At 41.4% G+C, this 13,788-nt stretch overlaps 1 protein-coding gene across 1 annotated transcript; it reads left to right on the top strand.

Moving 5' to 3' along the window:
- Window positions 1-3,942: 3,942 nt before the first annotated feature.
- Window positions 3,943-13,169, top strand: OXGR1 (oxoglutarate receptor 1). The gene is made up of 3 exons (XM_055244388.2): window positions 3,943-4,464; window positions 9,078-9,129; window positions 11,053-13,169. The coding sequence occupies exon 3, from the start codon at window positions 11,125-11,127 to the stop codon at window positions 12,136-12,138; it is 1,014 nt and encodes a 337-aa protein (XP_055100363.1). The 5' UTR covers window positions 3,943-4,464; window positions 9,078-9,129; window positions 11,053-11,124; the 3' UTR covers window positions 12,139-13,169.
- Window positions 13,170-13,788: the final 619 nt, after the last annotated feature.

Raw genomic sequence — 13,788 nt, 5'->3', positions numbered from 1 at the left:
ATAGTTCTAGAAATAATTACCTAGTAACTATAGGCAATTGTTATTGCTTATTTTGTACCTATTTAACGTGCTGTGTACCATCCAAAGAGGAGACTACAAACTGCTGTCTCTTGAGATGCAGACAATCTTGATGAATGGGCAAGACTCAAGTTTATAAAACTATTGTCATTTTAAAAATTATTAAGCAGTTTCAAAATGAATAAATGTTATATTGTATGGTACAAACTACAAGTACAGAAAGTATTCAAGTTAGAAAACTGTATTTCTTGGAAAATATACTCATAGAGTACTTTATTAAACCTGAAGTAAATCGTAAGATTCAAATCAGAGAGGTGGAGCAAGAAGGATAGTTCACTCAGGGGCACTTGCACCAGCAGAAGCAAAGAGCTTCATTTCTCGATGACGGTTTTCTCTATTCTTTGGCTTTTTTATACGCCTCTTCTAACTCTTCCTTTAGTTTCCAATTTCCACCTCTCCCTGCTTCTCTGGGTCAACACACTTCACACTACAACTCTTCCTGAGCAGACTGGCAATCCCATCTCTTAGCTGTGCCTCCTATGTAGATCTATTAACTGCCTGGCTCTTTAACTACCTCTAGAAGATCCTAACAGCGTCTCCCAAATTATACTGGGATTGAATCTAAGGAAGAACAAACTAACCAATCTCTTTCTCAACAGTTTTCTGTCTGCCCCAGAAGAGTCCTTTTTTCAAAGAAATGTCCACAAGGACAGTTCTATTTTAAGAACATTTAAAGATCATGAAGTAATGTTCACATAGAAGCATAGCAGGTGGCTCACATTGGCACAACAATATCATACTTATTTTTTCGAAGAAACAAAGCTTTACCCTTCTAAATTTTCATAATTAAGATCCCTTTAATCTAGATTTGGCCTTATGAAGTGATCTGTCTGACTCTGCTTTTTCTAGACAGACTAAAAATTGCCTGGAAATGAAAGTACTTTTCCAGCTAAGTGAGTTGCTTTCAAAACTAAAATCCAGGCCTCAAACTTCTAGTACTCTCACGTTCCACTATACCATAATGTCATCCTTCTCACCAAATAAATATTATAGGAATCTGGAAGGTATCACAATATCTGAATTCGTTGCCAACAGAGTATAGATCACACAGATTGCTTTATTTAATCAGTACATCTTAACTGAGCAATTCATTTTGAAGGCACTAGAAAATAAGTTAACACTTTTTCAAAAATCAAGACAATTCATCTCATGAGAATACTGCTATTATACCAAACATATCATATTGTGGCCAAAGTTATAAAAAAGTCAGACAAGGCCATACATGGTTAGGAATGATAAGGTCAGTCATGGTTGGAATACTATCTGGAAGCATGATCATCGGAAGTTGAGTATGACGATGTTCAACTGATTGGACAGAGGCTCCAATCAGGAAATAGAGTGGTCCACGTTGTCATCAACTATGTTTTCCTTTCTAAATAAAACTCTGAATAAGAACCAAGATAATTTCTAATATTTTACCCCGGCTAACCCCCAACTGAACCATTAATGGCTCTTTGGAGAATGCTGTAATACTGACTCTGCTTTCTATGCAGAGTTCCACGGGGCTTTTTGGCGCAGGAGGCTTTGAGATGCCAGTGCTTCCTAGTTAGAGAAGTTTTGAGTTTCTTGATTGTCATGACGATAAACCCCATTTCCTGCTTTAAGGGAACAATTGCAGCACATCACACAGGTGACACCTGTGCTGCTCAAGTAGCTATAAATTTAAATGCTGGAATCTTGTTCTATTTGGTTCTAATTTTAAGGAAGAGAGTGCATTTCTGAATCTGGGCAAGAGACCAATTTTAAATAGAAGATGAATTTTACCCTCATGTAAGTCTTTGATTTAGGGTTGTTAAAAGACAACCTCAAGGTCCTAAATTTGAAGTTGAATATACAACCTAAAACAGTGACATCACTTTCTAATGCAAGTTGCTTTAAAGATATATATTATTCTCTTTACATAGGGACTAGGATCTTTACTGGTTAGTATTTTTTTTCCTGCAAATTACTATTATGTAGAGAAAGAATTTGAGTTGTGGTAAGATGTAATGTTTAAAGGTAGACATTAAAAGATATAAGACACAATTCATTCATAATAATCATCTTGTTGACCGAGCCAATTTAGAGTCTTGGATTATAGTATATTGTTGTCTGAGGAAGCAATAGTTTCAATCAAGTGACCTAGCCACCCATAGAATGTGGTAGTGAGAACAGAGGGCTTGGCACATTGGTTTTACACAGACCTCTACAGCTCTGACCTCGGGCTTGTCATTTGGACCACTCTAATGCTGTGTCCTCCTTTGAAAAGTGAATACATAGGACTGAATTTTTTAAAACGTCGGTTTAAAAAATTATAGTAAAATACACGTAAAATTAAATGTACTATCTTAACCATACTGAAGTGTAGTTAAGTGGCATTATTATTGTGCAACAATATTATTATGCAACCACCCCACCACCCATCCACAGAACTCTTTTCATCTCCCAAAACTGAATTTCATACTCATTAAACAATAGCTCCTCATTCCCTCTCCCCACAACTCCTGGCAACCATTATTCCAATTTCTGTCTCCATAACTTTGACAACTCAGGCACCTCAGATAAGCAGAATCATACAGTATTTGTGCTTTTGTGGCTGGCTTCTTTTGTTTAGCATAATGTCCTCAGAGTTCTTCCATGTTGCAGTATGTGTCAGAATTTCCTTCATTTTTAAAACTGAATAATGTTCCATGGAATGTGTACATCACATTTTCTTCATCCATTGATAGGCACTTGGGCTGCATCCACATTTTGGCTATTGTGAATAATGCTGCTATGAACATGGATGTGCAAGTATCTGTTTGAGTCTCAGCTTTCAATTCTTTGGGGTATATTCCCAGAAGCAGAATTGCTGGCTTGTGTCATAATTCTATTTTTAATTTTTAGAGGAACCATTATACTTTTTTTTCCATAGCACCTGCACAATTTTAACTTTACAGGACTGGATATTTTTAAATGTCCCTTCCATGTCTAGAGTTCTAGGACCCAGTACTTGTTTTTCAAATAACCTCTTTAAGTCATTTCCTCTTTAGCTGGAAATCCTGCTCACTGTGGAAAAACACTGGGATGTCTTTTCCTTCAGAAAGCCTTCATTTGGGTTTAGTGCCCTCCCAGCACGCTTATTTACAAGTGGCAAGCCCTAATCGTGTCTTTAATTTATTTCTTATTTTCCTATAAGACATCAGCTCCTGGAAGCAAAGATTGTGTATTATTCTTCAATATCCCCTCAGTGCTTGACACAGAATAATCAAACAGCAAATGTCTGATGAATGAATAGGTGGGAACAAAACGGGGTCAAATATTTCCAAATGAAGAATTGAAAAGATGATTAAACATAGTAAAATTAGAGAACATTTTTTCTCCTAATGCAAAATATTTTCCTGGAGAGGCTGGAACTCAAATAATCAAAATGATAAGCATGGTAGTAAAAATGCCTAACTAGGGCTATCCCAACCATCAGCCAGCGCGGATTCTTTCCACCTGGGCCCTGGTGGGACACCTAGCCTAACATTCTTGCTCCTGCTGGCTGGCATTCCCAGAGGATAGGCTATACTTGGTGTTTGATGCCCGTCAACATGGAAGTGCAAAAGAGACATTTAATGCCCGTCCATGGAAGAGCGAAGAGGGGCATTCTCCAAGCAACCCCGCCAATACAGTGAACTCCTCTTTGATGCTGGAAGAGATCTTGAAGTTCAACGGTTCGGGGGGCCCTAGTATATTGGATGATGTGGCTGAAGTTGAGAAGAGAAAAGGCGATTCCTAAGTTATGTAGCAAGAAGGCTACCTACCCCCTAGATCTGGAGATACAGACAAACGCTCTTCGCAGGGATAGAAACTATTTTTAAGCCACCTTGCTAAGCGCTGGAGGGCAGGATTGTAATTGGATACAGGGAAGTGATAACGCTTCAGTAAGTCGCCTCCATCCCATGCTAAATGAGAGGCACTGGACGCCTGGGCGACAGAGCGAGACTCCGTCTCAAAACAAAACAAAAAAAAAAAAAAAAAAAAAAAGAGGCACTAGGCTGTAGGAGAGTGGTGATATTTCTGGATCCAGAGAAGGCGGCCACAACCCTCCTGGGGCAACAACCCTCCCGCCGGGCTGGTTTTTTGGAACCTCTGCAAACACTTTCTCCTGGGTCAGTTTGCCGCCAAACCGGGACAGAGGATGTCCAGAGGTCCCGGGAGTGGAAGCCGCTGTCCCTGTGTCCACTGGGAAGTGGGCGAGGCGGGATGCTGCTGGCCAGGCTGCTCGGGGCGAGGACCCGGGAACACTCACTTGGTCGCTGGGCCTCGGAGGGGTGGGAGGGGCGGGGCGGTGCGCAGCCTCCCCGGGACAGGTCTGCGGTCCGGGACCAGCCAGGCTGCACAGGCACGCGGGGCGCACGTCCGCCTCGCCGGGGCTGCCAGGTGAGCCGCGCGCGATCGGGGAGCGGGGCCCACCGGCCGGAGGGAGCGGGTATGGGGGACCCTGCCCTGACCCGGGAGCGGAGACGCGAGGTGCCCGAGGAGAAGGGGAAAGAGCACCCCTGCACGTCCCTGCAGCAGGCAGGGTCGGACGGAGCAGCGCCCCCTTCTTCTTTGGAGGCAGTAGAAGCACCCCAGATCCTGTGGCGGGAGGCAGTTTCATTTTGGGGAACAAAAAGCCCAGGGGGAGAAGACATTTGACTTAGAGAGAACTGGGGGAGTTAGGGATCGCTGATTTCATCTCATACTTTTTTTTCACACCCAAGCGAGGGGTCTGGGAGGTGGGCAGGGAGAGTGCTTAGGAGACAGAGCTAATCCCTCACCCCATTGATCGCCGCCCCGCTGAATGTTCTCAAAGCTCACGCTGCATCGTGGTGGACTGTGTGGTGTTGGAAACGACCAAAGACACTGCCCCACCCCCACCCCCAACAAGCGAGGAAAATGTTTCCCCTGAAATGTCTTTCTTCTCTGTCTTGTTTTTTGTTTCGTTGCTATGGATTCGTGAACTAGCTTGTAATGGTCTCTAAACCTCTAACTTGTATGTATAATATTTATGTGTCCATGCATCCATTTTTCTGAAGCGAGCTTTCAGAAGTTGTATTTGTTTCTCCCGAAGATTAAATAGGCAAAACCATATCTTTGGGCTGCATCAACATGACCTCTTAATAGTCTTCAGGGAAACTGAGTTGCAGATTCTTATTTAACGAATTGGGGATTGGCCGGGTGTGGTGGCTCACGTCTATAATCCCAGCACTTTGGGAGGCCGAGGCAGGTGGATCACCTGAGGTCAGTAGTTTGAGACCAGCCTGGCCAACAGGCTGGTGAAACCCTGTCTCTATACAAATACAAAAAATTAGCCAGACGTGGTGGAACGGGCCTGTAATCCCAGCTGCTCCGAGGCTGAGGCAGGAGATCCCTTGAACCCAGGAGGCGGAGGTTGAAGTGAGCCAAGATCATGGCCACTGCACTCCAGTCTGGTTGACAGAGCAAGATTTCGTCTCCAAAACAACAACAACAATAACACAAACAAAAAACAATAAAGTGGGGATTGAGGGAAGAGTCTTGAGGTTCCCAGAAGGGTTGAGGAGAAGGATTCCTTCAGGGACCAGGGAGGACAGCACTCACCCAGTCACAAATTTACCTGTGTTAAGAATTGGTCTGTTTTCCACCAGTATGAAGTGCAATTAGTTTTCAAATATGTAGACTGGGAAATCGAAGTGAGTCTTTGTGAATGAAAGGTCTACTTAAGTTTCTTTTTGACAACCCAAAGTGGCCCCAGCTTCGGAGCTTCCAAGGACTCTGGAGAGAAGGTAACAGATGAAGTGTTCCAACTGTGCACCTCCCTCGTCCATTGGCATCTTGGGAAACGGAGGAAAGAACCAACCGTGACCTCAGCATGGGAGCAGAACGAGAAAAACCCAGGGAGTCTGGGGGAGAGGGAGGAGAGCTGGGAGAGGTACAGGCATTGTTGGATAAGGAGCTTAACTTATCCAACAAAACTGATCTGGAAAACCAACAGGCACCTTAGGAAAATCACATTTCATCATTAATCCCACTTTCCTTGTTCCCACCAAATGGGCAAGAGTACTCTGCGGAGGTGAAGTAGTATCTGCTGCCACTTAACTGGATAGCATTTCTGATCCTGCCTTCTTTACCCACAGAATCTTGGAATCCCAATCTGTGAGGTTCCTGGGTGTGCTGGCATCAGGCCAGCAGTCCACGAACGGTGTGTTACCCAAATAATGACATCCTGCAGCTAGCCTCAAACAATCACAGCTACTTTCCAATTTCAGAGAAAAAAAAAGGCTAAAATTGTAAGCTTTTTCTTAAGAATTTTTTTATTTCTTAATTTTTGTGGGTACATAGCAGGTATATATAATTATGGGGTACATGAGATATTTTGATACAGGCATGCAGTGTGAAATAAGCACATCATAGAGAATGGGGTATCCATCCACTCGAACATGCATCCTTTGTGTTATTAATACAAACAATCCACTTACACCTTTATTTAAAAATGTGCAATTAAATTATTATTGACTATGGTCACCCCATTGTGCCATCAAGCAGTAGGTCTTATTAATTCTTTCTACCTTTTTTTCTTTTGTACACATTAGCCAGCCCCTCCACCAGTCCCCCACTACTCTTCCCAGCTTCTCGTACCCATCCTTCTACTCTCTATGCCCATGAGTTCGTTGATTTGATTTTTAGATCCCATGAATGAGTGAGAACATGCAACGTTTGTCTTTCCATGCCTGGCTTTTTTCACTTCCCATAATGACCTCCAGTTCTACCCATGAGGTTGCAAATGACAGGATCTCATTCTTTTTTATGGCTGAATAGTACTCTACCATGTATAAGTACCACATTTTCTTTATCCATTCATCTGTGGATGGACACTTAGGTTGCTTCCAAATGTTGGCTACTGTGAATAGGGCTGCAACACACATGGGAGTGAAGATATCTCTTTGATATACCGACTTCCTTTCTTTTGGGTATATACCCAGCGGTGGAAATGCTGGATCATATGGTAGCTCAGTTTTTAGTTTGCTGAGGAACCTCCAAACTGTTCTCCATAGTGGTTGTACTAAAATTATAAGCTTTTTCTTCACAAGTTTATTCCAACCTTTGATGCTGGCTTTTATTCATGCTGAACCTAGCTTAGTTCACACTTATATTTTTGGTTATGTTAAAGCTGAATACATCATTATTTCTTGCTTGCAAAGAACCCATTGGTTTCAAGTGATTTGTAACCCCCTCACGTTTCAGAACTACTGCTGTAGAAAGAGAAGAGAATATACCCAGGGTTGTGCCACATTTGTCTTTAATGTCCTTTGAGTTGAAATGATTTGTTTGTGGACCATCTGGTGTTCTCAGTTGTGGCAGTGAATTGTACTGGACCCTGAGGCTAGCGAGGAAACAAACAGCTTCATCCTACCTGCTCACAGCCCAGACCGGTTTTTTGTGTGCTGTTCTTAACATCACACGTATTTTGTAAACTCATACTTTTATGAGGTTTTATGGAACAGAGATTAAGCTTCCTAGTCAACCCCTGCACCCTTACAGTTGGCTAATCATTCTTCATTCAATCCTAAATTGAACTATTGTTTTTCAGAACAATAAGGCAGTTGTTTCTACCTATAACCCATCTTTTCCTGATAGAATTATTGTTTAAAATGGTCTCCATAACATGGGCAAGGGTTTATTTGGCAATGACAGGAATTGTAATTTTGCTTCCTACTTTAAAAGTCATCAAAGACCCAAGCTTGCTCTTTCTTTTTTTTTTTTTTTGAGACAGAGTCTTCCTGTGTCACTCAGGCTGTAGTACAGTGGCTCAATCTTGGCTTACTGCAGCCTACACCTCCCAGGTTCAAGCAATTCTTATGCCTCAGCCTCCCAAGTAGCTGGAACTACAGGCACGGGCCACCACACCCAGCTACTTTTTTTTGTATTTTTTATAGAGACGGAGTTTCGCCATGCTGGCCAGGCAGGTCTCGAACTCCTGACCTTGGGCGATCCGCCTGCCTCGGACTCCCAAAGTGCTGAGGTTACAGGCTTAAGCCACTGTGCCTGGCCTAAGAACCAAGCTTTTTTTTAGAATGATAGTTGCCACTTCAGTAGCCCTTCAGTACCATATAAGTTTTGCTGATGTTACTGGTTGTTCTTTAATGCATTCAGCAAATATTAATATTTACTGCACACCTTCCATGTGCCAGCCCCTGGGGTATGAGGTGACTTGTGTTTTGCTTTCAAGGAGCTGACAAGCAGCTTGGACTTGAATTCCCTCCCCTTCTGTTCCTCTCACTTCTCTGTTGAGGCAAATCCCAATTAGAATGAAATAACTCTGGAGAATTATTTTGGGCATTACTAAAACTATCTTTACTTCATTGCTCCAGAAGCAACATTAGCTACTTAGTGGCCTCTTGACATAATCTAAGAACTGTCTTTGGGACGTGCTGCTTCTGGGACTCCTTGACTGTGACTATTTTCTTTTTTTTTTTTAATTTTATTATTATTCTAAGTTTTATGGTACATGTGCACAACATGCAGGTTTGTTACATATGTATACATATGCCATGTTGGTGTGCTGCACCCATTAACTCATCATTTAGCATTAGGTATATAGTTTAAGTGACTTCCTGCTCCTTATGCATGAGTCCATTTAAGACGTTCTGCCCAGGGAGAAGCCATCCACTGTGGTTGCCTGGCTTCAGAGCACTCTCACTGGTCAGCAGTCCCTGACTCCTATGACCTCCGGTGCTGTGTAGATGATAGTTCCATGAATAGCACTTTTAACATCTATGTTGCATTAGGTGTGATAAGTAATCTAGAGATGATTTACCGGAGGCTGGGCATAGGTTATGTGTAAATACCATGCCATTTTATTTTTATATCAGTGACGTGAGCATATGCGGATTTTGGTATCCTTGGGGGTCTGGGAACCAGTGCACTGCAGATACCAAAGGACAACTCTACAGTGTTTGATTTATTGAGCTTTCTGAGATATTCATCAGCCTTTTCCTGTCTTCACACTTGTTGTTCCCTCTATTATTTAGGGTAATCCTGATGAAAATCAACAAAATACACAAGAAGAGGCAGCACTGAGAGGTAATGTGCTAACTGGTCTTTGTGATTACAGGCACTTCAGATTTCCCTCTTGCCTACTCATTGTGAGATGCAGCCCAGCCCTGCAACAAGACTGCCACAGTCGTATCCTGGCTCACCCCTAACTAGCGGTTTGACCTTGAGCACATCACTGCCTCCTCTGTGCCTCAGTTTCCTCTTCTGTTGAATGGGGATGATCACAGCACTACCTCCCCATTTGTCGTGAGGATTAAATAGATTCAAATATGTAAGACACTTACAGTAGTGCTTTGCACACAGAAGGCACTATTATTTTTTATTAATTCCTAGTTTTCCTTCCCAACTTCATCTCCCAATATCCCATAACCATGCTGAGTTACTTACAACTCCCCCAGACCTCCTGGAATAAGTGAGATTTGGAAGAGTATACTCAGGGCAGTCAAGAAGGACTGATTCTGCTAATTTAGGATTTGTCAAGTTGGGTTAGTTTGAAATATACCTCTGTACTCCTCTCAGGAAATGCTAGATAGTGTAGATTTAGTATCAGATAATAGTAATAATGGTGGCAGACTCTGATGTTTCCTCCTTCCCTTGTGATCTCAGTAGTCTGGTACCATTCATACATCAAATGACTTAGCAACTAACAATCACCTAATAATTTTTAAGCTTTTCTTACGTGCCCAGTAGTGTGCCAAGAGTTTTTCTTCCTATTTTTAACATACTATTGACAGCTCCATGAGGTGGGTTTATATTTTGTTAAAATAATTTGCCATGTCCACTTCCCCAGTAGACTGTGACAGTGGCATATACATCTGTGTGTGTTATTCAGTTTGTATCTCTAGGACCTGACAGAGGACCCAATACAGAGTGGGTGCTCCAGAAATGTGGACTTGGATGCATTTCACCAACTGCTATTTACATCCAAATAATAAGCTAATTATAACTCTTCTTCTAGATGTTCTTTTCTCATTGCAAAAATTCACCATCAAAATGTTTAAAAACACTAATAAGCAAGAAGAAGGAAGTTAAAATTGCACTCCTTCCAGCCCTAGAGAGCTTAATCAACTTGCTTAGGAACACACTACTAAATGGCTAATCTGAGCATCAAAATCTAGCCATCTGGCTTCAGGGCTCAGCCTCCTGATGGTTGCATTATACCACAGATACCGCCCCATCCACCCCAACACATACACTCCCCTGCACAAACAAATTATGTTAGCTATTAAAAGGAATTGGAAGAGTGGAAATGTGCAATTAAATCTACCACAAATACAATGTTGCAATGCGTGCAATCTATATTTTTAAAATTTACAGTATTCAGCGTTTTCCTGTCTTCACACTTGTTCCCTCCATTATTTACGGCAATCATGATGAAAATCAACAAAATACAGATTGAGAGGCAGCACTGAGAGGTAATGTAGAAAGGGAATGGCTTTTGAGTCAGACAAACACGAGTGTGGATCTCAGCTAAGCCCCTAGATGTGTTACCAGAGACAAGCCGCAAAACATTTCTCAGTCTTAGTCTCTTGTAAAATAGAGGTAATAAGAAACGCTTTTCAGTATTTTGTGACATGTAGAAGTAAGTGATGGTGGTGTGCATCACACTTGGTTAATAGTAAGTCCTGTTGTTAAGTCTCTTATGGCGATGCCCTATGCCTTCTCCAAATGGTGACCTTGCCAAATTGTTTCCAAAGTGACATGTGGCTTTTTTCTCCCAATCCCTCATTTTAACTCTCATGAAAATTTAACTTTTAGATTTTTATTAGATGCATTTAGTAACTTGCCTCATAGCCATTTTCTTGGAAATTCAATTTCTTCTCCACAGGGTCTCTTTTGAGATTAAAGAGAGAGAAGTGGCAAATTTAGGATGTTAGAACAATTTTCATTTAGAAGTAGATCCTTGTTTTTATTACCCTACCATTAATGTTTTCTGTTTTCCTTTATCAGCGAGTTACTGCTCATTTGATTCCTATTGCCAAACTGAACTCTCGTTTTCTTGCAAGATGAAAGGAGACAACCATGAATGAGCCACTAGACTATTTAGCAAATGCTTCTGATTTTCCCGATTATGCAGCTGCTTTTGGAAATTGCACTGACGAAAACATCCCACTCAAGATGCACTACCTCCCTGTTATTTATGGCATTATCTTCCTCGTGGGATTTCCAGGGAATGCAGTAGCGATATCCACTTACATTTTCAAAATGCGACCTTGGAAGAGCAGCACCATCATTATGCTGAACCTGGCCTGCACAGATCTGCTGTATCTGACCAGCCTCCCCTTCCTGATTCACTACTATGCCAGTGGTGAAAACTGGATCTTTGGAGATTTCATGTGTAAGTTTATCCGCTTCAGCTTCCATTTCAACCTGTATAGCAGCATCCTCTTCCTCACCTGTTTCAGCATCTTCCGCTACTGTGTGATCATTCACCCAATGAGCTGCTTTTCCATTCACAAAACTCGATGTGCAGTTGTAGCCTGTGCTGTGGTGTGGATCATTTCACTGGTAGCTGTCATTCCGATGACCTTCTTGATCACATCAACCAACAGGACCAACAGATCAGCCTGTCTCGACCTCACCAGTTCGGATGAACTCACTACTATTAAGTGGTACAACCTAATTTTGACTGCAACTACTTTCTGCCTCCCCTTGGTGATAGTGACACTTTGCTATACCACGATTATCCACACTCTGACCCATGGACTGCAAACTGACAGCTGCCTTAAGCAGAAAGCTCGAAGGCTAACCATTCTGCTACTCCTTGCATTTTACGTATGTTTTTTACCCTTCCATATCTTGAGGGTCATTCGGATCGAATCTCGCCTGCTTTCGATCAGTTGTTCCACTGAGAATCAGATTCACGAAGCTTACATCGTTTCTAGACCATTAGCTGCTCTGAACACCTTTGGTAACCTGTTACTATATGTGGTGGTCAGCGACAACTTTCAGCAGGCTGTTTGCTCAACAGTGAGATGCAAAGTAAGCGGGAACCTTGAGCAAGCAAAGAAAATCAGTTACTCAAACAACCTGTGAAATACTTCACTTACTTAACCAAAAACAAATACTTGCTGATACTTTACCTAGCACTCCTAAGACATTCAGGATATCCCCCTCAATGGAACTCCTGGTAAATACTGTGTATTCAAGTAATCATGTGCCAAAGCCAGGGCAGGGCTTCTAGTTCTTTGCAATCCCTTTATTGAGCTCCTCCATTGGGGAGATTTAAGAATGGGATGCATGCATATCAGCAAAGTATTCAGACATAGTATTACAAGCTATTGGAACTCAGAGGCATCTTAGAGAACATCTGTTCCCACCAACTTATTACATATACATGGAAACCAATTTCTTACCCTTGCCCTAGATTGCTCAGTAAATTAGTGCCAAGATAGGAGAAAACCAATCTTTCACTCATGATTTCATGCTTCTCTGCACTCTGGACCTACTTGTATTGAACCATTAGACAATTCAAACCATGACTTTATCTTTCTTAATGTTTATTTTTTACATCTCAGAGCTCTACAATTTGTTTCCTTCAAGCTTAATTTTGAGATTATAAAACTGGGTTTAGCCAGTTCTGTATATTACTTCAAGCCAGTAAGATACCCTTGAAATAATTCAAGGACGTCCATGCAAATAGCTGAAATTAGTACCTGCAATATATTTGGAGTATTATGTCTTTATTGTTGTTAAAAATTTTTATTGAATTTATGAAAATTATCAAATTGTATTCATCATTATTAACATGTCCTGGGGAAGGAAGGGAAACTTTCTAGGACAGAAATCACTTTCAGATATCATGTATGTATTGGGTGTTCAATCATATCTAACACTGTTTTGATTTTTGTAGGAAAATATTCCAGGAAACACTAATTCTCTTTAGACTCCTTGTTCTTTTATGACTAAAATGAACATATGTCTATGTGATAGCTAAAGATATTTTCGAATTGTATGTGTGCTTAATTATCAGTAAGTATAAATATTTGAGAAAACACCTGGTCTGGATATTTGAAACCCTCATAAACATGTTAGTACAATAAATAAACTTATTTATAATTATGTAATAGGCTGTTTGGTCATATTTTTCTGTGAAAATTCAGTTTTATCACTATTATATTTACATGCAACTTATTTTCTCTATGGTTAGGAACAAAAATAAGTTAAGAATCAATAATATTATAGAATAAGGCTGAAATAGTTGACTTACACAGAGGGAAGGGTACCATAGAAATTCTTCCTGATGTTCCAGTTCTTCTAGGACATGACATCTGACTTAGACTTAAGTGAGGATATTCATCAGGAACCTCTTCAGAGCAAGTTGAGAGAAGGAAGAGGAAGCCAGTGGATCTGAACATGAACTTTTCTGGACAATGGTGCTTTTTGCAATCCCTATCTTCTGAGCCATCTTCTTCTGAGCCTTTCTATAACATGTGGAATAAGTTATTTCACCAGAGGACCCCAATTCGCTCATCTGCCCTGGCTGTGTACATCATCGAAAAGTATTCAGAGGTCCACCTGGAACTGCTAGCTCTTTTTCTTTTCCCTGATGCCTAGCCCAGCCCCTGGGCTATCACTAAAGTGCAGACAGACTTGCCCGCATTCCACTGCTGTCATTATTCTAGCCTTGGGCACAAACCCCTTTCCTTTCTCTCCCCATCTTCATTCCTTCTTATTCCAAAGAGT

This window comes from Symphalangus syndactylus, chromosome 15 (genome assembly GCF_028878055.3).
Source record: "Symphalangus syndactylus isolate Jambi chromosome 15, NHGRI_mSymSyn1-v2.1_pri, whole genome shotgun sequence".
NCBI lineage: Eukaryota > Metazoa > Chordata > Mammalia > Primates > Hylobatidae > Symphalangus > Symphalangus syndactylus.
Note: the sequence above shows the minus strand (reverse complement) of the source record. Positions and strands in the feature narration are given on the sequence as shown.